Source organism: Heteronotia binoei, chromosome 17, assembly GCF_032191835.1.
Source record: "Heteronotia binoei isolate CCM8104 ecotype False Entrance Well chromosome 17, APGP_CSIRO_Hbin_v1, whole genome shotgun sequence".
NCBI lineage: Eukaryota > Metazoa > Chordata > Lepidosauria > Squamata > Gekkonidae > Heteronotia > Heteronotia binoei.
In genome coordinates this window covers 46,861,276-46,886,461 of record NC_083239.1, presented here as the reverse complement: position 1 = coordinate 46,886,461, position 25,186 = coordinate 46,861,276, and the positions used below count along the sequence as shown (strand labels likewise).

Genomic DNA, 25,186 nt, shown 5'->3' with positions numbered 1-25,186 from the left:
GTGTTTGGGCAAGAAACATAGCAAGAGCAGCTTTGCAGTGTTCAAATCGATCTTATTGGAAGAACACAGGCCCAGTCGTTACAAGATGCGCAGTCGCCGAAGCGCTGAACAAAAACAGATCTCAGCTAGCACAACACGGCTCGCCTCTGAGACAACACCTACGGGGTCCCACTGCTTGCGCTCTTGACTTTTAAGAAGAGAACAGGCCCGTTTTCCACAGTGCTCGGCTTCGTCTAGGCATGCGAGGGAGGCAGCGCTATTTGGATATCGGGCAGCAGGTTACAGCTGGTGATGATGTCTATCTTGTCGGCTACGGCTTGCAAATCCTCCAGGACAAGCCGGATGCTGTGCGAGGCATTGATGATGCCGTTCTGGGAGTCGCTGAGCTGCTCGGTGATGGCCCCGATCTCTCGGATGGCCGTCTGGTACACCTGCTTGACGGTGCTGCCGACGTCGTGGTACAGGCGGGCGTTGCTCTCGATCAGCTTCTGTTGCAGCAGGGTGCTGTAGCGGCCCCGGTGCCGGATGTGGAGGGCCGGCTTCTCTTCCACCGCCGTGGGGGAACCCACCTCTTCGTTTCTGTAGACGATCAGCGGAGGCAGGTCCGGGCTGGTTAACCGAGGCTCTGGTTTCGGTCCACCGGGGTTTGCGTCTTCCTCCTCGTCTGTTTCAGAGGCCTCCCCTAAGACTTTCACGCCGGAAAGGCTGGGGATTGAGGCCGAAGGCACAGAGGACAGATAAGCCTCTTCTTCTGAATCGGTCTCTGATGCTTCCCCCTCCACCACAGCAATGCTCCTTGGGGCAGCCATCTTTACGTCACCTGCAGAGGGGAGAAAAAGACCGAACCTGAAAATACAGTCGCACGGTGGGGGGAGATGTCAGGATCCTGTCGAATAAGAAAACTTTATATTTTAGAATTGTTGCCAATTAGAAGACCAAGGGCTTCTTTTGTAGCAGGGACTCCTTTTCATATTAGGCCACACATCCCTGATGTAGCCAAAAAAAAAAAGTAATGCACATTGGGGACAAAAATCCTAGCTATAAATACAAGTTGATGGGGTGTGAACTGGCAGACACTGACCAAGGGAGAGATCTTGAGGTCATGGTAGATAACTCACTGAAAATGTTGAGACAGAGTGCGATTGCAATAAAAAAGGCCACTGCTATGCTGGGAATTATTAGGAAGGGAATTGAAAACATATCAGCCAGTACCATAATGCCCCTGTATAAATCGATGGTGCGGCCTCATTTGGAGTACTGTGTGCAATTCTGGTCACCGCACCTCAAAAAAGATACTGTAGCATTGGAAAAAGTCCCGAAAAGGGCAACGAGAATGATTAAATGTTTGGAACACTTTCTCTATGAAGAAAGGTTAAAACGCTTGGCGTCTTTAGCTTGGCGAAACGTCGACTGCGGGGTGACGTGAGAGAGGTTGACAGGATTATGTAGGGGACGGAGAAGGTAGAGAAATAAGTACTTTTCTCCCTTTCTCACAATACGAGAACTCGTGGGCATTCCATGAAATTGCCGAACAGTTGGGTTAGAACTGATAAAAGGAAGTACTTCTTCCTCCAAAGGGTGATTAACATGTGGAATTCACTGCCACAGGAGGTGGCGGCGGCTACAAACATAGCCAGCTTTAAGAGGGGATTGGATAAGCAGAGGAGCAGAGGTCCGTCAGTGGCTATTAGCCACAGCTTATTGTTGTAACTCTGTCTGGAGCAGAGATGTTCTGTATTCTTGTGCTTGGAGCCACTGCTGTAGAAGACATACTGCGCATGTTGTGGGCTTGGGGAGGAAATGCATCCCATCGATGAGGCCAAATCATTTAATTTAGCGTGTGCCCCCAATGGGTCCAGATCCACAGGAAAAATCACAAAGCCTGAGGTTCTCCCTCGCTAGATGTTAAATCACCGCCGCCTGTCAGAACACACTGCCTCTAAAAAACCCCATATGTTCTGGTTGTGTCATCTGTCTTTCTTATTTACTAAAACATTTCTACCCCACGTGTGTCTTCTGGCACAAGGTTGCTTGCAATAATAGTTAAAAACAGTTTCAGTTTAAAACCAAACAGAAGAACGCCCAAATCTCTTCTCTCTTTAGAAGCTGCCTGCCAATTCAAATGCCCTCAAAAGCAATGGTCAATTGAAAGACTTTGCAGCACTTTCTGAAGCTCTCCAAGGGAGGGGGGACTGCTCACCTCTTAAGGGAGCTTATTCCATGGAGCTGGAGCCACAACAGAAAAGTCCCTGGCTCTGGTTGATGTGAGACATGCCGCTCCAAGTGGCAGGACAGCCAACAAATGACTGCCTGATGACTGCAGCTAGCACACAGGGACACATGGAGGGAGACTGTCCTTTTACCCCTAACCTTATTGCAATATAACAAAGCAGGAGTCAAGTTGCACTTTTAAGACCAACAAAGTTTTATTCAGAATGTAACCTTTCGTATGCATGCATACTTCGGACGAGGAGATGGGGTACACTGGGCTGAAATACATATAGTTGGTGGGTTAAGAGTGTAAACTGATACAAAGTTAGGATGAAATGGTGAAAAAATGTAATAAATTGGAGGACCACTCGGTCTGGATAGCAACAAAGGTTGCCTGTGAATTGCTGTTGCTGCAAGTCTAGGTAAAACAAAAAGTCTTTTTGTGGTGGCTTTGAGAGCCACACAATATGTGTGAAAGCCACAGTTTGGCCATCCCTGCTCTATCTGTTTGGAAACAAAAGAATCATGGCCAAATGTAGCAAAATAAAGAGGAGCAGAGGTCCGTCAGTGGCTATTAGCTCTATCTGTTTGGAAACAAAAGAATCATGGCCAAATGTAGCAAAATAAATCTACCTCAAGCTTGCAGGCTCTACTCTACAGCAAACCAGCCCAGACAGAAAAAGGTCAGAGGAAACAATGGCCATGATCAACAGTTTGCTTTAGATACAACAGCCACTCACAACCCCAAAGCAGCTCCTCAAAACCTCCACCCTCCGAGACAGTGGAGGTCTGAACTCCAAATAACAAGAGCATGCGGTTGAACAAAGCAAGAGTCAAGGTGCACCTTTAAGACCAACAAAGTTTTATTCAGAATGTAAGCTTTCGTTTGCCAGAAGCACACTTCATCGTACAATAGGTATATGTGTGGGAAGGATAATTCTCTCCATTACCCCACCATCTCCCCCAAAGCATTATCCTTTTCCCCCTGTGCCAGCGAAACAGCATGTCTTTCTGCTACTTTCTTTTGACAACGCTCTGCAGGAGGACACAGGTTTCAAACGTGGGACAGGGGCAAGATCCCTACCATGTCAAAGGCATTTGCATGTTTGCTTGCTTTCCACACTTCCGTTACACTCACACGGTTTGCATCCCGTCTGTTCTTGCCCCCGCACGCAAACCATTCTCCTGCCACACTGCCACCCCTTCTTAGAGCAACCCCCAGCATATACACGTCTACTTGGAAGTCAGTCAATGTTCCCTCTAAGCTGTGGAGTCTGGCGAGCAGAAATTCTACTTTGGGAACTACTGGCATTAAAGTTGTGAGCTACTGCATAAATTAGTTTGCTCTGGGGCCATTTTTCGAGAGTTAAGACAAAAATGTGTGAGCCAAAGACTGAAAAACTGCGAGCTAGCTCAGCTCACACTAACTCAGCTTAGACGAAACACTGAAGCCAGCCGTGATGATTTCAACGGGCCTCGCTCCACTCCCAGCCTAACGGGCCCAGGACTGCAAAACCGGAGTCCTCTTCTCCTCCCGTCGCTGCTGCAACCACCGGACTCCCATTACAGTCTCCCTCCTCCGGCCTACCTGACCGTCCTCCGCCCTTCTCACGCTGCAGCGGCCAAAGGAAGCAAGGGCGCCACCATCTTGGCCGGTCACATGACGCCTGCCTGTCACATGACAAGAGAGGGCACGCGCGCTCCCCCTCTTTCTCTCTCCCCCACCAAGTTCTTTGTAGTTAGCTGTGAACTACGGGTGGGGGCGCATGCGCGCTACCTCAGGAGCGGGAAAACGTTGTTTACTTCACGGAGTGGACTTGGGGATTAGGGTCTTCACAGTCGCCAGCCTCCAGCTGGCTAGGAAAATAAGGCAAAACCTAAACACTTAGGACAAATTCGCACACCCTTCAAATTCTTAAGCAAAAATATTCTTAATACCAGGGGTGGAATTCTAGCAGGAGCTCCTTTGCATATTAGGCCACACCCTCCTGATGGAGCCAATCCTCCAAGAGCTTACAAAAAAAGAGCCTTGTAAGCTCTTGGAGGATTGGCTACATCAGGGGTGTGCGGCCTAATATGCAAAGGAGCTACACCAAACTGGCTCTCCTTCATCAAGGCATAATGTCATAGAGTCCACCCTCCAAAGGAGCCATTGCTTCTAGGGGAACTGATTTCTGTAGCCTGGAGATTAGCTGGAATTTCAGGAAATCTCCAGGCACCACCTGGAGGTTTAGCAATACAAATGAGAGCCACAGCCATGGCAATTAGGGAAACAAGGCAAAGCCTCCATGAAAAAAAAAATAATCCAGTCAAAACTTAAGACAAATTCATACGCACTTCAAATACCGGAGACCTTAATGGAAAATCCATTCCATGTTTTCCTTTCAACTTTGACTGCGCTGTAATGTGTTTCAATGGAGTGGAGATCAGTGTCACTTTCAGGATTCATGTAGCCAGCTGAAGCACATGCTTCCTGGAGGTGCGTCCTTGCAAATAAAGGGTTGATGCTTTGAGCCAGCTCGTCTCTGCTCAATGGACCTGACCTAGTGAGTACTCTAGCTTAGGGACCCCCTCAGCCCAAGGGGGTATTACACTGGAGAGCCATTGCCCATCTGAGTAGATCGTCGGTGGCGGGAGAAGCTTGCAATGTCATTTAATTGTTTTCCCAGACTCAGAGCATTTTATATTTTTAGTTTCTGTTGTGATCCTTGTGCTTTTCTGTATGTTTTATTTAAAAAATTGGATTCCCAAATCCCACCATTCCCCCATCTTTCATAAGAACATAAGAGAAGCCATGTTGGATCAGGCCAACGGCCCATCCAGTCCAACACTCTGTGTCACACAGTGGCAAAAATTGTTATATATACACACACACTGTGGCTAATAGCCACTGATGGACCTGTGCTCCATATTTTTATCTAAACCCCTCTTGAAGGTGGCCATGCTTGTGGACTTCCTTTTATCTGTTTTTGTTTTCCCTTGTAAACAAAACACTGCAAGAGTTTTAAGCATGTTTGTATTTTATGTTAAAAATAATATGCTTAATTGTGTTTGTCTGTGTCCTTTATATAGTTTATATCTCTGCTACCTGGCATTACATTTTATGATGCACACAGTCTGGCCCCACAAAGTCCCATTTATGTCTGATCTGGCTGGGCTGCCAGGGAACTAACTGGGCAAAGGAAGCTCTAGCTCTTTCCTTCCTTCCTTCCTTCCCCAGGGGACTGGAGGGAGGAGCCTCAGCCAATAGAAGCACGCCATCTTACAGGCCCTGCGGAACTGTATGAGCTCTTGCAAGGCCCTAACTTCTTCCAGCAACTTGTTCCACCAATGTGGGGCCATTACAGAGAAGGCCCTGGCTCCAGTTGTCATGAGTCTGGCCTCCTTAGAGCCGGGGATTGAAAGCAGATTTTGTGATCCATACCGAAGTGCTCTCCGGGGAACATGTGGGGAAAGGTGGTCCCTAAGGTATGCAGGTCCCTAGTCATATAGGGCCTTAGAGGCCTGGGGATTCGAACCCAGGTCTCCTGTCCAACCACTCCACCCCACTGGCTCTCTGGCATTTTGCAGCAGGGCTTTCTTTTGTAGCAGGAACTCCTTTGTATATTAGGCTGCACCCCCCTGATGTAGCCAATCCTCCTGGAGCTTACAGTAGGCCCTGTAAGCTCTTGGAGGATTGGCTACATAAGAGAGATGTGGCCTAATATGCAAACTTCTTGCTACCAAAAAAAGCCTTGTGAGCATCGTGGAACTAGATCTGTTAAGCAGGAAACATTATCATGTGTGCAGGTTTGGCGTTATATTGAAAAGCTGGGCCGTTGTTAATGGAGTATGGATTAATTTTTTTTTAAAAAAAAACCCTTTTATTACATTAATTTATTACATTACATAATTTTATTACATTACATAAAAAATTAATGTGATAAAAGGTAATAAAATATAGAGCCTCGTGGCGCAGAGTGGTAAAGCTGCAGTTCTGCAGTCCTAAGCTCTGCTCACGACCTGAGTTCAATCCCGGCGGAAGCTGGGTTTTCAGATCGCCGGCTAGAGGTTGAAAATTAATGTGATAAAAGGTAATAAAATATAGAGCCTCGTGGCGCAGAGTGGTAAAGCTGCAGTTCTGCAGTCCTAAGCTCTGCTCACGAGTCACGACCTGAGTTCAATCCCGGCGGAAGCTGGGTTTTCAGGTCACCGGCTAGAGGTTGACTCAGCCTTCCATCCTTCCGAGGTCAGTCAAATGAGTCCGCAGCTTGCTGGGGAGGAAGCGTAGATGACTGGGGAAGGCATGGGCTAACCACCCCTTAAAAAGTCTGCTGTGAAAACGTGAAAGCAGCATCACCCCAGAGTCGGAAACAACTGGTGCTTGCACAGGACATTTACCTTTAATAAATGGCGACAGCTGCCTAATTACAAATTGCCTCCATCATAGCCACATAATGAACCCAGGTGTGGCCTCATAAATAATGAAGATTTGCATCCGAGAGTGACATTTGATAAGGAAAGTACCATATATTGTTGGCTGTTGCCTGAACTTGCTTCAGTCTGTAATTCAGCCCGAGAAGGAATGGCTACCGACAGTCTTTTCTCCCTGGATGAGCTTTTAACTTTCATAGGAGTTGGGAGTGTTCTCTTGCTGCTTCTGAAGGTGGCTTTGGATTTCTGGTGGAAGGTGAAGACTTACCTGCTCTCTGAGGTGTGGAGAGGGGTAGACCTGGCCTCCTACGGACCTTGGGCTGGTGAGTTCCAGGCAGTTGCTGTCTTCCCATGTCCACTGCGTTGTTTGTTTGTTTGTTTAAAACATTTACATCCTGCTTTTCTGACAAACGGTTTCTCAGAACGGTTCCTTCTGCAGAAATTTAATCAGGTGTATAGAAAAAGAACCCTAGTCGGTGTGTGTATGTGTGTGATGTCCTTTAGCCACAAATTGGCTAATAATACAATTATGCCAGGGAGTTAATTATGTTCAGTGATATTATTAAGACTCTTGTATAGAGAGGTCAATAAAATGAGTACCCAGCTTGTGGACGACTGGGAACAATGACAAACCCAGGGCTGGATTTACTTACTTACTTATTTGGCTTATATCCCACCCTCCTTTCTGAAGCAGTCTCAGGGCGACTTATATTTCACATTACCTTAACAATTAGCCCAACTAGGCACTGACCTGTGGGCCCCCACACCCTAAGCGGCCCCAGGCCGGCTCCCCCCTCATTTCCCCCCTGCTTGCAGCCCTCCCAGCCTGCACGCGGCCAGCAACTGAGCCGCTCTTTGCCCGACTTGCCTGCTGCGGCTGCTGCTGGCGTCGTCGCCAAGTTTGCCTCTCTCCGCCTCTCCCCCGCAGCTTTGTCAAAGGGGCTTTGGAGAAGGGGCCTGCAGGCTGCAGCGGGGGCCTAGGGCAGTGGGGCGGGCGCTCCAACTCTGAGATAATTTGCAAGGGCCCCCTGAGATTCTGACTGCCTAGGGGGCCCCTGCAGGGTATCATTCAGCACTGGGCAAACCACCCCGTAAAGAGTCTGCCATGAAAAAGTCGTGATGTGACATCACGCTGTGTGTCGGTAACGACTCGGTGCTTGCACAGGGGACCACCTTTACCTTTTTAGGGTTGCCAGCTCTGAGTCAGGAAATATCTGGGCACTCCATTATTCCCTATGGAGACCAATTCCCATAGGATATAATGGAGAATTGATCTGCAGGTTTCTGGGGCTCTGGAGGGGCTGTTTTTTGAGGTAGATGTACTGAATTTTCAGCATAGCATCCAGTGCCTCTCCCCAAAATGCCATCCAATTTTCAAAAAGTTTGGACCAGGGGGTCCAATTCTGTGAGCCCCAAAAGAAAGTGCCCCTATCCTTCATTATTTCCCGTACAGAGAAGGCATTTAAAAGGTGTGGGGTCTCTTTAAATGTGATGGCCAGAACTCCTTTTGGAGTTCAATTATGCTCGTCACACCCTTGCTCCTGGCTCCACCCCCAAAGTCTCCTGGCTCCACCCCCAAAGTCCCCAGTTATTTCTTGAACTGGACTTGGCAACCCTGCCTGAAGCAGGGGGAGGGCCTCCAAACCAGAGGATCCCTTCCCCCAACTGGCGATTGGCAACCCTAGATCGTGCCTTTAAATTGTTGCTATTTGTCAGCTCTGGGTTGGAAAACTCATGGAGGTTTGGAGGGTGGAGCCAGGAGAGGGTGTGGCTTGTGGAGGGGAGGGGACCAGTCGCGATATAATACCATTAGGGTTGTCAAGTCCCCTGTGTCCTCCACAGTGATGGAAGTGATACCATTGCGCTGGCGACGTCGTGTGCAACTGCTATAGGCGATACCATAGAGTTTTGCCCAAATTGCTAGAGTGTCTGGGAAAAACCATAGAGTTTTCCTAGAAATGCCTAGAGCAGCTGCAAGCAACATCACCGGGGCGATGACATCACCTAGAAGTGCCATCATCATGCCAGCGACGCTGTGAGAGGTTCCCCCTCCAGGAACCTCCAGGGCGGTGTCAGACGTGTAACTTAGTTGTAGTATTGTGATATATGTGATGTACTACTTGACGTAACTAACGCCATATTGTACTCTGCTGTGACTCTGCTTTTTACTAACCGTGAGAGCGGCAACCTGTAGTCTTCCCCAAGCAACCCCAAACCGCAAGGGGAGGAATTTCACAACCGGCCTAGAAGCCATCTGGGCCTTTGAAGTTAACATGCCCAAGGCAACCAGTGGGGAGCTTCCTGGGACAAAGATAAGGGAGGTATGGGAATCACTGGCTGTCTCTGAGAGTGTGAAAATACTATATTGTTTCCTTCCTTTGAAATGTACAAAAAGGCCAGGCACGGCCTTGGAAGTTATCAAACTCAACTTGCCTCTTTACTAGACTGATTGTTCTCAAATAAACGGATTAATTTTGCAACACTATGATCCGTCTCTGTTTGAATTTCCTCGTCTGACAGGCGGGAGGACCCCCGCCCAGCCCGGGGGCTTGGCAGCCGTAAATGCCACCAAGTCCACCTTCTGCAGTCTGGAAATGAGGAGATCTGCAACCTCCAAAAGAATGTTGACAAGTTTCTGCCTTGATGAAATCCCCGTGGCTGATATAACGACACTGTCAGATTTATCAGTAAGGACTGCCATGAGGCTTATTGCAGAAAGCCATTCCTTCCGTTTATCAGCACTTGGGTGTGACTTACGCCCAGTCTGAGTTGCAAGTTTACTCTTTCAACAGGATCTATCTGTATTTCTGTCTGCCTTATGTAACGTAAGGCACGGTGCCCAAGATCAGGCCTCCCTCTGATTATTCTTTGGACTAAAACTTATACAGCCACCCCTCCTGCCATTTGCAGGTCAGGGTATCAGTCTCCCTGAACGGCAAATTTAGTGCAATTAGGGCTTTTTTTAAAATATATATATATATATATATATATATATAGCAGGAACGCACAGGAACGCAGCTTTGGCTGACTTGGCATCAGGGGGTGTGATCTAATATGCAAATAAGTTTCCGCTGGTTTTTTTTTAAAAAACAAAAAAGCCCAACGCTAAACAGTGGTGATGTCAGGGGGTGTGGCCTAATATGAAAATGCGTTCCTGATGGGCTTTTTTCCGCAAAAAAGGCCCTGCGTGCAACTAATGAATGTTGCCAAACTCCAGGGGGATGAGAAAAAGGAAGAACACTGTGGAATTGACAAACTTTAAATAAATGCACGCAATACTTTGAAATACTTCATTGGAATTTCCCCAAATATTTTTTTAAACGAGGATTCAAGCGACTCAACCGAGCTCAGTGTCCAGGAATTATTATCATTGGCTCCAAAAGTCCATAATCAGCGCTGTAATAAATTGGAAATATCCTGCTGTCTGTATATCCCGTTTCCTGATAGACGCAGGTGTACCGTAATATTTGAATAATGTAGAGGTAGCAGTCCTCCATCCAACAGGTGCGGCTACACGAGTCCAAGGTTCAATTCGTGTTTCATTTGCCACTTCCACTGGCTGCCTGTATTTTTACCAGGAACCCGTGCTAAGACAACATCAGGGGTGTGTGGTCTAATATGCAAAGGGGTTCCTGCTACAAAAAAAGCCCTGGTTCATGGTAGATATACGTATATCTATATTATAGTATTGCAACCTCCAGGTGAAGCCTGGAGATCGGCTGGAATGTCGATTGATCTTCAGATGAGAGAGATCAGGGGCCTGCAGAAAGCGGCTGCTTCGGAGGCTGGTCTCTATGGCATTATATTCCACTGAGTTCCCTCCCCTCCCCAACCCCTTCCCTTCCCAGGCTTCGCCTTCCCAAATCTCCAGGAATTTCCCAACCTGGAGTTAGCAACCTGAGCTATGAAGTAGGCTGTGACCTGCTGAAGAAGAAGAAGGCTGCAGATTTATACTCCGTCCTTCTCTCTGAATCAGAGACTCAGAGCAGCTTACAATCTTCTATGTCTTATCCCCCCACAACAGACACCCTGTGAGGTGGGTGGGGCTGAGAGGGCTCTCACAGCAGCTGCCCTTTCAAGGAGAACCCTTGCGAGAGCTATGGCTGACCCAAGGCCATTCTAGCAGCTGCAAGTGGAGGAGCAGGGAATCAAATCCGGTTCTCCCAGATAAGAATGCCCTTTCAAGGACAACTGCGAGAGCTGTGGCTGACCCAAGGCCATCCCAGCAGTTGCAAGTGGAGGAGTGGGGAATCAAACCCGGTTCTCCCGGATAAGAGTCAGTACTCTTAACCACTACACCAAACTGAAAGTGCATGCCACAGTAAATTTGATAGTGCTTCTTTGCTGCAACCCTATTTTGGCCACAGCTGTTGACTCTTATCAGCATCTGCATAACATGTTTTACTCAAGAGCCAGAACTAGGACTGCCGGCTCTGGGTTGGGAAATTTCTGAAGATTTTTTTTGTGGGGGGAGAGAGCCTGATGTAGGGTTACCATCCTCCAGGTGGGGCCTGGAGACCCCCTGCTTTTACAACTGATCTCTGGCTGGCAGAGATCAGCTCCCCTGGAGAAAATGGCTGCTTTGAAGGGTGGACTCTATGGCATTGTACCATGCTGAGGAAGAGCCTCGTGGTGTAGAGTGGTAAAGCTGCAGGACTGCACTCCTAAGCTCAGCTCATGACCTGAATTTGATCCCGGTGGAAGCTGGGTTCAGGTAGCCTACTCAAGGTTGACTCAGCCTCCCATCCTTCCGAGGTCGGTAAAATGAGGCCCCAGCTTGGTGGGAAGTGAGGTGGGGAGTGTAGATGACTGGGGAAGGCAATGGCAAACCTTCCCATAAAAAGTCTGCCATGAAAACGTCTTGATGCGACGTCACCCCAGAGTCGGAAATGACTGGTGCTTGCACAGGGGACTACTGTCAAGCATGCTATTTCCATGTACCTAGTAAGCAGGCCAGATACAAAACAGAACATCACCCTGGCCTATTACCCCCCCCCCCCTCTCTAACAAAAGGGTGCATAATAAATCCATCTGGACCCAGGATGTTTAGGTTAACCTTGCAGTAACGATGTAGAGTGCCTCTCCCCCAGATTCACACAGACAGGTCTTATCAGCTCTCAGAGAATGTGTGAAAAAGGGAGATGTTTTTATTACTTACATTCCTTAGCCATAAAAGAGATACTAGCTAGTAGCCTTTGAACCCGTGACTCAAATTGCATCTGTATGTTACCCTTTTGAAGTTATCTGTAAACTATCCTTTTGAAGTCTTCCCATAAGTAACTATTCAATGCTGTATACGTCATTACTTCCAAGGATTCTGTCCTTGACCAAGCTATGGAGTTTTTACAATAAAGCAACTTTTGATTAAAGAACAAAAGATTGATTATTGAGAAATATCGATGCTTGACAACTACCTTTACCTTTTTACCATGCTGAGGCCCCTCCCCAAACCCTGCCTTCTCCCAGATCCACCCCCAAAAGTCTCCAGGTATTTTCTAACACAGACCTGGCAACCCTACTGAAGAGGGTGGAATGTGGGGACGGGAGGGACTTCAGCGGGATATAATTCCATAGCATCCACCTTCCAAAGCAGCTGTTTTGTCCAGAGAACTAATCGCTGTCTCCTGGACATAAGTTCTAATTCCAGGAGTTCTCCAAGCCCCTTCTGGAAGCTGGTGGCACCCTTAACTGAGATCTAGGATTGATTTGAGCTGGGAAATGCCTGGAGATTGGGGGTGGAGTCTGGAGAAGGCAGAGTGTATGAAGGGAAGGAACCTCAGCAGGGTATAATGCAGGGGTGTCAGACTCATCTGTTATGAGGGCTGGACCTGTCATAAAATGTAATGCCAGGAAGTGGAGATATAAACTTTATAAAGCAGGGGTGGCTGACGGTAGCTCTCCAGATGTTTTTTTGCCTACAACTCCCATCAGCCCCAGCCAGCATGGCCAATGGCTGGGGCTGATGGGAGTTGTAGGCAAAAAAAACCATCTGGAGAGCTACCGTTGGCCACCCCTGCTATAAAGGACACAGACAAACACAATTAAAGATTTAAATAGGTTTAAAAAGTTAGTGCTCTTGCAATATTTTGTTCATTTAACAGCTTCTGATAACTGACCCCTCCTGTTCTGAATTACTGCATTAAAATCTGGAGACAGCGTCTGTGTTGTAGCAATCTTGAGTATGCTGTTCAGTTAGCGTTGCCAATTCCCAGGTGGGGGCAGGGGGTCCCCGGGTTTGGAGGCCCTCCCCCCGCTTCAGGGTCATCAAAAAGCGGCCGGCGGGGGAGGGAAATGTCTGCTGGGCACTCATTATGGAAATGGATTCTCATAGGGCATAATGGAGGATTGATCTGCAGATATCTGGGGCTCAAGGGGCTTTTTTTTGAGGTTGAGGAACCAAAATTTCAGCATAGCATCCGCTCCCTCTTCTCAAAACATCCTCCAAGTTTAAAAAAGATTGGACCAGAGGGTCCAATTCTGTGAACCCCAAAAGAAGGTGCCCCTATCCTTCATTATTTCCTATGGAAGGAAGGCATTTAAAACGGTGTGTGGTCCCTTTAAATGTGATGACCAGAGCTCCCTTTGGAGTTCAGTTATGTTTGTCACACCCTTGCTCCTGGCTCCACCCACAAAGTCCCCTGATATTTCTTGAATTGGACTTGACAACCCTATCTATCTATGAATGATGCCCTTTTCTTTTTCAATGCCCATGGCTTGCTTTTTTTTCCTTTGCAGTGGTAACTGGAGCCACAGCTGGCATTGGAAAGGCCTACGCTCATGAGGTAAGTAAACCGAACAGGAGAAGGAATCAGGAACTGGAATTGCTTGGGCTCAGGTTGGAGGAAAAAGAACGCTGTGCTGATTCTGAGAGTCAACTGTGGTGTCATGGTTAAGAGCAAAAGACTCTAATCTGGAGAAATGGGTTTGATTCCATGCTCCTCCTCCACATGTAGCCAGCTGGGTGACCTTGGGTCAGTTACAGTTCTCTCAGAGCTCTCTCAGCCCCACTGACCTCACACCGCATCTGTTGTGGGGAGAAGGGAAGGCAATCGTAAGCCACTCTGAGGCTGAATACAGATGGCCCATTTGGGCTGACACAGGAGTTCCCCACTGCTGGATTTAAATTGTGCGCTCAGACACACACATCTAGGTCCTGCTTTGTTTTCGCCCTTATGTTGTCCTCTGGCAACTCTCTGAAGTGCTTTCTCTGTTGCTTTCCCTGGCTGTCTGAGTGGCCTGGGAGCACCAGGGAAGCACCTCCATGCGCTTGAGCGGTCTGACGACTCCTCTGGAGCACGTGCAATGCATCCCTCTTCAGCACACTGTCTGACCACCCCAGGGCACCTTGGACTGTACCTGTTTTTTTTCTGAGCCAGGAGGCTGCCATCCCAATCTGCCTGTCTGTACCAAGCCCATGTCTCCCTAAGGTAGTGAAGGGCAATGTATAAAGCTGTCTTCTCCCTCTCCTTCTCCTCCTTCTTTTTCTCCTTTTCCTCCTCCTTTTTCTCCTCCTCCTTCTTTTTCTCCTCCTCCTCCTTTTTCTCCTTCTCCTCCTCCTTTTTCTCCTTTTCCTCCTCCTTCTTTTTCTCCTCCACCTCCTTCTTTTTCTCCTCCTTCTCCTCCTCCAGAAGGAATTTTTCAACTCTGGAGAGATAGTCTAACTCCTCCCCCTGTCTAGTGCAAAATAGTCGTATTCGTGAAGTGAGCTATGGCAGGTTTTACCAGGGGCCCACTCCCCAGCCTTTTTTGAGCATGTGGGCACCATTGGAATTCTGTCACAATATGGTGGGCACAGCCCCAAAATGGCTGCCACAGCTTACCTCAGTCACACAGTGAAGATCCTTGTGCTGTGGTAGCAGCTCCTCCCTGGGTTTTCTATGCCTGCCTTTTTTTATGGCCCAATGTTTTTTTTAAAAAGGCGATCAAATCTCCTTTGGCCAATGTGGAACCTTGTTGGGGAAAGCCCCCTCTCACCACACCCACTTCCCAAAAGCACTTGGTGGGCTTCAGAAAAGGTGCCAGCATAATGCCATAGGGCCCACAGGCACTGCGTTGGGGACTCCTGTGTTTTATCTTTATGGAGAAATGGAAAATGGTTTGGAAAGTGACACTGGAAGAAGCTAGATGGCCATTTGACAGCAATGCTGATTCTGTGAATTAGGCGGATCATGAGAAGGAGGGCCGGAAGGGTTGCATCAGGGTTTAATTCTTGTGACTTTTCTTATGTGCCCAGGGAAATGCTGATTGCCATTTTGGGGTCAGGCTGCAATTTTCCCCAAGGCCAGTTTGGCAAGGGATCCTGGAGGTTTTTGCCGTCTTTTGGGTGTGGAGCAGGGCTCACTGGGGATGTGTGTGTGTGTGTGTGGGGGGGAGATACTTGTGAATATCCTGCATCATGCAGTGGGTTGGACTAGATGACCTTGGAAGTCCCTTCGAAGTCTATGATTCTATGAGCATTCTATGATTCTTTTGCCATTTCCCCATTGCATGTTACTGTGTGTATAACCGTGTGTGTATTTATACTTGGGGATAGAAATAGGTTTCAGATTATGCATGAAAAATACAAAGCACACTGATTTGATTTAAATATATTAATTTATGTTTTACACCAGGGGTGTCAAACACACAGTTCGGGGGTCGAATCAGGCCCCCGGAGGGCTCCTATCAGGCCCCCGAGCAACTGGTTGTCATCTGCTTCCTTCTCCCTATATCTTGCTTCCTTCTGCATAACAGCTTGCTTTGCAAGGCTTGCTCAATTACACAGGAGCTACAGAGCAAAATCTCTGTTTTCTCCATTGGCTGAGGTTCCTCCCTTGGGGAGCTTGCTTTGCCAGGCTCTCTCAATTGCACAGTGGAGCCACTAAGCCAAGCCTCCCTTCTATTGGCTGAGGCTCCCCCTCCAGTTCCCTGGGGACGAGAGGAAAGAGCCAGAGCTTCCTTTGCCCAGTTCCCTGGATCCCATGGGAGAAATACAAAGAAAGTATCTTTAAGACCAATGACTGCTAACATCTTAAGCATGTTTTAAGTTTTTAAAAAATATATATTTGCATTTGTCTGTGTTCTTTATAAAATTTATATCTCTGCTACCTAATCTTAAATAGGCACACATATGGCCCAGCCCGACAATGTCTCATTTATGTCAGATCCAGCCCTCATAGTACGACATCCTGTCTTACACAGAGATTTTGGACATATTTTGTCTGAGTCTTGAGTCAGTATTTTGCATTCAGCTCCTGGTGGCTTTTAAAGTTTCGCATTCCCAATCTCCTTCCGCTTCCAGCTCGCCAAAAGAGGCCTCAACGTAGTTCTCATCAGCCGGTCCCTGGAGAAACTGAAGGAAGTGGCAGCCGAAATTGGTAAGTGCTGAAGAGTTTCTAGGTCGATCTGGGGTACGGCTGCACTCATCTTTCCAAAGAACATGCTGTCCGGAGCTGTGAAATCTTTATACACCCTGTTTAGAAGGAGGATGAACACGAGTTATTGAGGAAGACTCAGCATGAGTTCTGTAAGGGAAGATCTTGCCTCACTAACCTGTTACATTTCTTTGAGGGTGTGAACAAACATGTGGACAAAGGAGACCCGATAGATATTGTTTACCTTGACTTCCAGAAAGCTCTTGATAAAGTTCCTCATCAAAGGCTCCTTAGTAAGCTCGAGAGTCATGGAGTAAAAGGACAGGTCCTCTTGTGGATCAAAAACTGGCTAATTAATAGGAAGCAGAGAGTGAGTATAAATGGGCAGTCTTCGCAGTGGAGGACGGTAAGCAGCGGAGTGCCGCAGGGCTCAGTACTGGGTCCCATGCTCTTTAACTTGTTCATAAATGATTTGGGGTTGAGAGTAAGCAGTGAAGTGGCCAAGTTTGCGGATGACACTAAATTGTTCAGGGTGGTGAGAACCAGAGAGGATTGTGAGGAACTCCAAAGGGATCTGTTGAGGCTGGGTGAGTGGGCATCAACGTGGCAGATGAGGTTCAATGTGGCCAAGTGCAAAGTAATGCACATTGGGGCCAAGAATCCCAGCTGCAAATACAAGTTGATGGGGTGTGAACTGGCAGAGACTGACCAAGAGAGAGATCTTGGGGTCGTGGTAGATAACTCACTGAAAATGTCAAGACAGTGTATGATTGCAATAAAAAAGGCCAACACTATGCTGGTTATTATTAGGAAGGGAATTGAAAACAAATCAGCCAGTATCATAATGCCCCTGTATAAATCGATGGTGTGGTCTCATTTGGAATACTGTGTGCAATTCTGGTCACCGCACCTCAGAAAGGATATTATAGCATTGGAAAAAGTGCAGAAAAGGGCAACTAGAATGATTACAGGTTTGGAACACTTTCTCTATGAAGAAAGGTTAAAATGCTTGGGGCTCTTTAGCTTGGAGAAACGTCGACTGCGGGGTGACATGATAGAGCTTTACAAGATTATGCATGGGATGGAGAAGGTAGAGAAAGAAGTACTTTTCTCCCTTTCTCACAATACAAGAACTCGTGGGCATTCAATGAAATTGCTGAGCAGTCAGGTTAGAACGGATAAAAGGAGGTACTTCTTCACCCAAAGGGTGATTAACATGTGGAATTCACTGCCACAGATGGTGGTGGCGGCTACAAGCATAGCCAGCTTTAAGAGGGGGCTAGATAAAAATATGGAGCAGAGGTCCATCAGTGGCTATTAGCCACAGTGTATGTGTGTGTGTGTATATATATATAAATTTTTGGCCACTGTGTGATACAGAGTGTTGGACTGGATGGGCCATTGGCCTGATCCAGCATGGCTTCTCTTATGTTCTTATGTGACTCAGACTGTTGGACTGGATGGGCCATTGGCCTGATCCAACATGGCTTCTCTTATGTTCTTATGTGACACAGAGTGTTGGACTGGATGGGCCATTGGCCTGATCCAACATGGCTTCTCTTATGTTCTTATGTTGGGAAAATACTAAGGAGCTTATTTAGTTGGCAGAGTGATTAACACAGCAGCAGGTGCACAACCTGATTTAAAGTGCAGATAAAGGTTTGTTTGAGAACTAACATACTTGATCGTAAAGAGGAAAGAGAGAGATAAGGTCCTAACTGTCATCACTAGCTGGGAGAGAAAAGACATAGAGCTTTTTCCCACACAGCTTACCGCGGAGTGAAGTCCCTCCTCACCGCGCAGCGTCTGCTCGGATTTCCCACCAACTGCTCCGCAGAAGCAGGAAGATCCGCGGCTTTTGCGTCGCTAACATAAACTGGGTTTTAGTGATTTACATTTGCGACGCAAAAGGCCCGGCACTTCCTGCTTCCGTGGAGCAGTTGGTGGGAAATCCGAGCAGACGCTGCGTGGTGAGGAGGAACTTCGCTCCGCGGTAAGCTGTGTGGGGAAAAGCTCTAAGTGTGAAACTTCCGATAAGAAGCAAGATGTTGCCTCAAGAGTGGAGACAGACAAGGAGTGACAGGTGAGAGAAGGTGCTGCTGTCCCCACTCTCCTTTGCATATCCTTCTTTGTAAGAGCTCCTTTGCAGGAGAGCCAGTTTGGTGTAGTGGTTAAGTATGTGAACTCTTATCTCGAAGAACCGGGTTTGATTCCCTACTCCTCCACTTGCACCTGCTGGAATGGGCTTGGGTCAGCCATAGCTCTGGCAGAGGTTGTCTTTGAAAGGGCAGCTGCTGTGAGAGCCCTCTCAGCCCCACCCTCCTCACAGGGTGTCTGTTGTGGGGGGAGACGATATAGGAGATTTTAAGTCCCGCTGAGTCTCTGATTTAGAGAGAAGGGTGGGGTATAAATCTGCAGTTCTTCTTCTTCTTCTTCCTCTTCTTTTTCTTCTTCTTTTTCCTTTGCATGTTAGGCCTCCCTGATGTAGCCAATCCTCCAAGAGCTTACAGTAGGCCTTGTACTAAGAGCTCTGTATGCTCTTGGAGGATTGGCTAGATCAGAGGGGTGTGGCCTAATATGCAAAGGAGCTCTTGCTAGAATTCCATCCCTGGTCACCAGGGAAACCATCTGAGAAAGCAATAAAGTTCCCACAGCAGGCTGGAAGGAGCGCAGAGGTGGTGAAATCAGAGATCGCTTACAACAGGTGGATAATTGGCATGTTCAAAACAATTCTGATGATAATTGAGGGCATGGGAATCGTGCCCAGCCCTCTGGCAACCACGTTAGGAGGGACCTAGACTGTGCAATGTTTGTCACTCAAGAACGTGGGAGGTGAAAGCGGATGAAAGATAGCAGGCTGTAGGGCTTTTTCTGGAGCAGGAACTCCTTTGCATATTAGGACATAGACCCCTGATGTAGCCAATCCTCCATAGGGTTGCCAGGTCCGATTCAAGAAATATCTGGGGACTTTGGGGGTGGAGCCAGGAGACATTGGGGGTGGAGCCAAGAGAAAGGTTGCGCCAAGCATAATTGAACTCGAAAGGGAGTTCTGGCCATTGCATTTAAAGGGACCACACACTTTTTAAATATCTTTCCTCCACTGGAAATAATGAAGGATAGGGGCACCTTATTTTGGAGCTCGTAGAATTGGACCCTCTGGTCCAGTCCTTTAGAAACTTGGTGGGTGTTTTCAGGAGAGGTGCTGGATGCTATGCTGCAGATTTGGTGCCTCTACTTCAAAACACAGCCCCCCCCCCCATAGCTCCATACAGCTGCAGGTCAATTCTCCATTATACCCTATGGGACTCGGTCTCCATAGGGTATAATGGAATGCCCAGCAGACATATCCCTCCCCTCCCCCCACTTTCTGATGACCCTGAAATGGGGGGAGGGCCTCCAGACCTTGGGGATTGGGGCAGAGGACCCAGAGGGCTCCCACCTGGGGACTGGCAACTCTAATCCTCCAAGAGTTTACAGGGCTCTTCTTACAGGGCCTACTGTAAGCTCTTAGAAGATTGGCTATGTCAAGGGGGGGTGGCCTAATATGCAAAGGATTTCCTACTACAAATCCTGCCTGAGGGAGCTCAGATGTCCTTTACGGGACATCATAAATAGATCCCTCTTAGAGGGGCACTTTCCAACGCCTTTGAAAGAGGCTATGGTCCGTCCCCTCCTGAAAAAAAGTACAGCAGACCTGGCCGAATTGGCAAACTACCGACCGGCCTCCAATTTACCATTCTTAGGTAAAATTATAGAGAGGGCAGCGGTGCTGCAGTTGCAGGGTTTTCTGGATGACGCTTCTGTCCTAGACCCTTGCCAGTCCGGCTTTCTCCCGGGCCATGGGACGGAGACAGTACTGGTCGCCTTGGCAGATGACCTCCAGCGGCATCTGGATCGGGATGGTGTGGTGGTGCTGATGCTGTTAGACCTGTTGGCCGTGTTCGACATGGTCGACCATCGGCTACTGACCCGCCGCCTCGCCGATGTTGGGGTTAGGGGGTTGGCTCTACAATGGCTCTCCTCCTTCCTCGAGAATCGGGGACAAAGGGTGGCAATTGGGGGTGAGCTGTCCCAGAGGCGCACATTACACTGTGGGGTGCCTCAGGGAGCAGTTCTCTCACCGACGCTATTTAATATCTATATGCGCCCCCTTGCCCAGATTGCCCGGAGGTATGGGCTTGGGTGTCACCAGTATGCGGACAACACCCAGCTCTATCTGCTAATGGACGGCCGGCCTGGCTGCGTCCCAGAGAATCTGGACCTGGCACTGCAGGCCATGACAGAAGACAGAAGTCCTTTGCCTGGGTCGGGGCACCCTGGGAGGGGAAATACCTCTCCCGGTTTTTGATGGGGCACTGCTGAAAGCGGCGTGCCGGGTCAAGAGCCTGGGAGTTCTACTGGAGCCTTCATTATCAATGGAGTCCCAGCCACTGCCAAGTCAGCCTTTTTTCATCTGAGGCGGGCAAGGCAGCTGGCTCCCTTCCTAGAGTGTCAGGATCTGGCAACAGTGATTCATGCAACAGTCACCTCGAGACTAGATTACTGTAATGCCCTCTACATGGGGCTGCCTTTGTGCCAAACCCGGAAGCTGCAGCTGATGCAGAATGCGGCTGCCAGACTGTTGCTGGGGCTCCCAAAGGGGGAGCACATACAGCCGGGGCTGCGTGAACTGCACTGGCTGCCAGTTATATACCGGATTCCTTACAAAGTGCTGGTTATTACCTTTAAAGCCCTATATGGCCGAGGACCTACCTTAGGGACCGTCTCTCCCCATATGAACCTCAGAGAGCACTGAGGTCAGCAGGGAAGAACCTACTGACTATCCCCGGGCCGAAAGAGGTAAAACTACAGAGTACTCGTACTCGGGCCTTCTCTGTTGTGGCTCCACAGCTATGGAACCAGCTTCCAGAAGATACGCGGGCCCTGCGGGATTTTGAACAGTTCCGCAAGGCCTGCAAGACCACCCACTTTCGGATGGCCTTCACTGACTAAACAGAGAAACTGCTAAGTAAATTTACCATCCATTGTGATAGCACCAGCATGCTAATGTTATTAATTTATTAATGTTTGAATTTTAGAATTTTAATCAATTGTTAAATACTTTTGTTTTTAAATATCACTGTATAACTTAATGTATTGATTCATGTTGTTAGCCGCCCTGAGCCTGCTTCGGCGGGGAGGGCGGGATATAAATAAAATGATGGATGGATGGATTTGTGGAGGCTCCCTGTGCCCCATCTGCCCCTCCTCTGCTCACTTACAGACGGACAGGATTCACACAAAGTTGCCTTATATGGAATCAAACCAGTGGCTTTCCAGGGAATGGTCTTTCTCATTGCCTCCTATCTGATCTTTTTCACTGGAGAAGCTGGGAAAAGGAGGAGGAGGAGAAGCAGGAGGAGGAGGAAATTGGATTTATATCTTGCCTTTCACTACCCAAAGGAGTCTGGGAGTGGCTTGCAATCTCCTTTCCTTTCCCTTCCTCACAACAAACACCCTGTGAGGTAGGTGGAGCTGAGAGAGCTCTAACCAGGGCTGGCCCTAGGGCGCGTGGTGCCCCAGGCAGACTCACAACCCGCCACCCCCCTCCATGGCACAGGGGGATAGGGAGACAGGCAGGCAACCAATAGAGGAAGGGAAGGGGGGCGGGCAGATGAAGAGGCAGGAAGCAGGCAAGCGATGGGGAGGAGGCAGGTGGGCAACTGACGGAGGAGGGGAAGGAGTGGGGCAAGTGGAGGAGGCAGCCGGATAAGCGACGGGGAAGAGGCAGGAGGGCAATCGATGGAGGAAGAGGCAAGCAATGGGGAAGAGGTGGGCAGGCAAGCGATAGAGGAGGGAAAGGGGGGGCAGAGGAAGAGGCAGGCGGCCAAGTGATGGCAAAGAGGTGGGCAGGCAAGTGATGGAGGGGGGAAAGGGGCAGGCAGAGGAAGAAGCAGGTGACCAAGTGGCGGGGAAGAGGTGGGCAGGCAAGTGATGGAGGAGGGAAAGAGGCAGGCAGAGGAAGAGGCAGGAGGCCAAGTGTCGGGGAAGAGGTGGGCGGGCAAGTGATGGAGGTGAGAAAGGGGCAGACAGAGGAAGAGGCGGGTAGCCAAGTGTCGGGGAAGAGGTGGGCGGGCAAGTGATGGAGGTGAAAAAGGGGCAGACAGAGGAAGAGGCGGGTAGCCAAGTGACGGGGAAGAGGTGGGCGGGCAAGCAATGGAGGAGAGAAAGAGGCAGACAGAGGAAGAGGCAAGCAGGCAAGTGATGGCGAAGAGATGGGTGGGCAAGCAATGGAGGAGGAAAAGGGGTGGGCGGAGGAAGAGGCAGGCGGCCAAGTGATGGCGAAGAGGTGGGCGGGCAAGCGATGGAGGAGGGAAAGGGGTAGGCAAAGGAAGAGGCAGGCAGCCAAGTGATGGTGAAGAGCTGGGTAGGCAAGCAATGGAGGAGGGAAAGGGGGGCAGAGGAAGAGGCAGGCAGCCAAGTGATGGGGAAGAGGTGGGCAGGTAAGCGATGGAGGAGGGAAAGGGGCAGGCAGAGGAAGAAGCAGGTGACCAAGTGGCGGAGAAGAGGTGGGCGGGCAAGCAATGGAGGAGGGAAAGGGGCAGGCAGAGGAAGAGACAAGTGGGCAAGTGATGGGGAAGAGGTGGGCAGGCAAGCGATGGAGGAGGGAAAGAGGCAGGCAGAGGAAGAGGCAGGAGGCCAAGTGACGGGGAAGAGGTGGGCGGGCAAGTGATGGAGGTGAGAAAGGGGCAGACAGAGGAAGAGGCAGGTAGCCAAGTGATGGGGAAGAGGTGCGCAAGCGATGGAGGAGGGAAAGGGGCGAGCAGAGGAAGAGGCAGGCGGCCAAGTGACAGGGAAGAGGTGGGCGGGCAAGCAATGGAGGAGAGAAAGGGGTGGGCAGAGGAAGAGGAAAGCAGGCAAGTGATGGCAAAGAGGTGGGTGGGCAAGCAATGGAGGAGGGAAAGGGGTGGGCAGAGGAAGAGGTGGTGAACCCCTTGATGGCACTTGGGTTTTTTGGCCACTGTGTGACACAGAGTGTTGGACTCTATGGGCCATTGGCCTGATCCAACATGGCTTCTCTTATGTTCTTCTATAGAGCAGAGGTCCATGAGTGGCTATTAGCCACAAGGTACAGATGGAACTCTCTGTCTGGGGCAGTGATGCTCTGTATTCTGGGTGCTGGGGGGCGGGTTAGGAGGGCTTCTAGTGTCCTGGTCCACTGATGGACCTCCTGATGGCACCTGGGTTTTTTTTGGCCACTGTGTTATACAGAGTGTTGGACTGGATGGGCCATTGGCCTGATCCAACATGGCTTCTCTTATGTTCTTCTATAGAACAGATGGAACTCTCTGTCTGGGGCAGTGATGCTCTGTATTCTGGGTGCTGGGGGGCGGGTTAGGAGGGCTTCTAGTGTCCTGGTCCACTGATGGACCTCCTGATGGCACCTGGGTTTTTTTTGGCCACTGTGTTATACAGAGTGTTGGACTGGATGGGCCATTGGCCTGATCCAACCTGGCTTCTCTTATGTTCTTCTATAGAACAGAGGTCTATGAGTGGCTATTAGCCACAAGGTACAGATGGAACTCTCCGTCTGGGGCAGCGATGCTCTATATTCTTAGCGCTTGGGGGGACACAGTGGGAGGACTTCTAGTGTCCTGGCCCCACTGGTGGACCTCCTGATGGCACTTGGGATTTTTTGGCTACTGTGTGACACAGAGTGTTGAACTGGATGAGCCACTGGCCACTTGGCCCAGACAGAGAGTTCCAACAATACATTGTGGCTCATAGCCACTGATGGACCTCTGCTCCATTTGTTGATCCAATCCCCTCTTGAAGCTGGCTATGCCTGTGGCAGTGAATTAGACAATTAGATAGGACAGTGCGGAAAGAACCTTCTCTCCCCTTTTAGGTATCATTCCTTGGGTGCGGTTGCACATGCTAAATAATGCCGTTTCAATCCACTTTAGACACGGCTCGAAAGTGGATTTTGCCATTCCACACAGCAAAATTCAGTTGGAAAGTGCCTTTAAAGTACATTATTTAGTATGTGTGACTGCACCTTCTGTCTGTCTCAGAATTTCGACACTTCAGTCTCCCCTCTCCCTCAGCCACAGAGGTTGTTAGGAATCACCAGGGCTTTTTTTGTAGCAGGGACTCTTCCATATTAGGCTATACCTCCTTGATGTAGCCAATCCTCCTGCAGCTCACAGGGCTCTTCTTACAGGGCCTCCTATAAGCTCTTGGAGGATTGGCTACATCAGGGATGTGTGACCTAATATGCAAAGGAGTTTCTGCTACAAAAAAAAAGCTTTGGGAATCTCTTTCTCTCTCTTTCCTATCAAATATGTTAGTTTCTAAATAAACCTTTATCTGCTCTTTAATCAGGCTGTGCACCATTGCTGCATTAATTACTCTGCCCACACCATCTAGCCCAGCATTCTGTCCACAAAGCACCCAGGCACCGTGGGGTGATCCCTCGCCTGCTTAGTCTTTCCTTTATTTTAGTAAAAACCATTTCCTGTAGCCGCTGTGTGGTCTCAGGAACCCACAATTGCTTTTCTGCACTGCTCGCTGTCAAGCAGAAGTTCACTACTTCCTGACTGGTTCAGGTAGTTCGATTCCATAGAAATACTTGTTGGGTTCCTCGAAACCACACAGCAGCTACAAATGGTTTTTACTAAATAAATGACCCAACTCTTTCAAAAACCTCAACATGTACTTTGGCCTGTTGCCGCCACACAGCAAAGAGGGATGCGAAAATGTTCTCCTTGGGGGTCGTTTTGTAGAAAAACAGGTGGCAAAGCTTATTAGCATAACTCATTAGCATATGCTGCCCCCCCCCAGCCAAAAGCAACCTGATGCAAGAAAGGAAAGCCCTGGGCGAGCGAAGCTTGCTTGGGCTGGCTAGAGATCCAGCCATCCCAAGCAGGCCTCTCTCGCCTGGGGCTCTCCTCGGCCACTCTCCCCCCCACATCAAAAGGCCAACAAGCCACCCAAAATCACAGAAGAAGTGGAGAAAAGGTGTCATGGGCTTCTCCAGGGGTTAATGAGGGCTGCTGGGGGCGTGGCAAAAGCCCCCGGTGGCTGATTGGCTGTCCGCTCTCCTCAGGGTTGCCAAGTCCAATTCAAGAAATATCTGGGGACTTTGGAGGTGGAGCCAGGAGACATTAGGGGTGGAGCCAAGATCAAGGCTTTGACAAGCATAACTGAACTCCAGAGGGAATTCTGGC

At 49.1% G+C, this 25,186-nt stretch overlaps 2 protein-coding genes across 2 annotated transcripts in view; one reads left to right on the top strand and one right to left on the bottom strand.

Annotated features, from left to right (window-relative positions):
* The window catches only part of LOC132585700 (very-long-chain 3-oxoacyl-CoA reductase-like), a 111,940-nt gene that overhangs the window by 70,637 nt on the left and 16,117 nt on the right, over positions 1-25,186 (top strand). The gene's annotated exons all lie outside the window — the stretch shown is intronic.
* On the bottom strand, positions 32-3,922 carry BLOC1S3 (biogenesis of lysosomal organelles complex 1 subunit 3). Its single transcript, XM_060257572.1, has 2 exons — positions 3,800-3,922; positions 32-820 (listed from the first exon to the last, which is right to left on the bottom strand). Exon 2 carries the CDS (start codon positions 807-809, stop codon positions 234-236), a length of 576 nt encoding a protein of 191 aa, XP_060113555.1. The 5' UTR covers positions 810-820; positions 3,800-3,922; the 3' UTR covers positions 32-233.

Coding starts and splice junctions, on each gene's coding strand:
- BLOC1S3 (XM_060257572.1), bottom strand. CDS start 809: ATGGCTGCCCCAAGGAGCATTGCTGTGGTGGAGGGGGAAGCATCAGAG.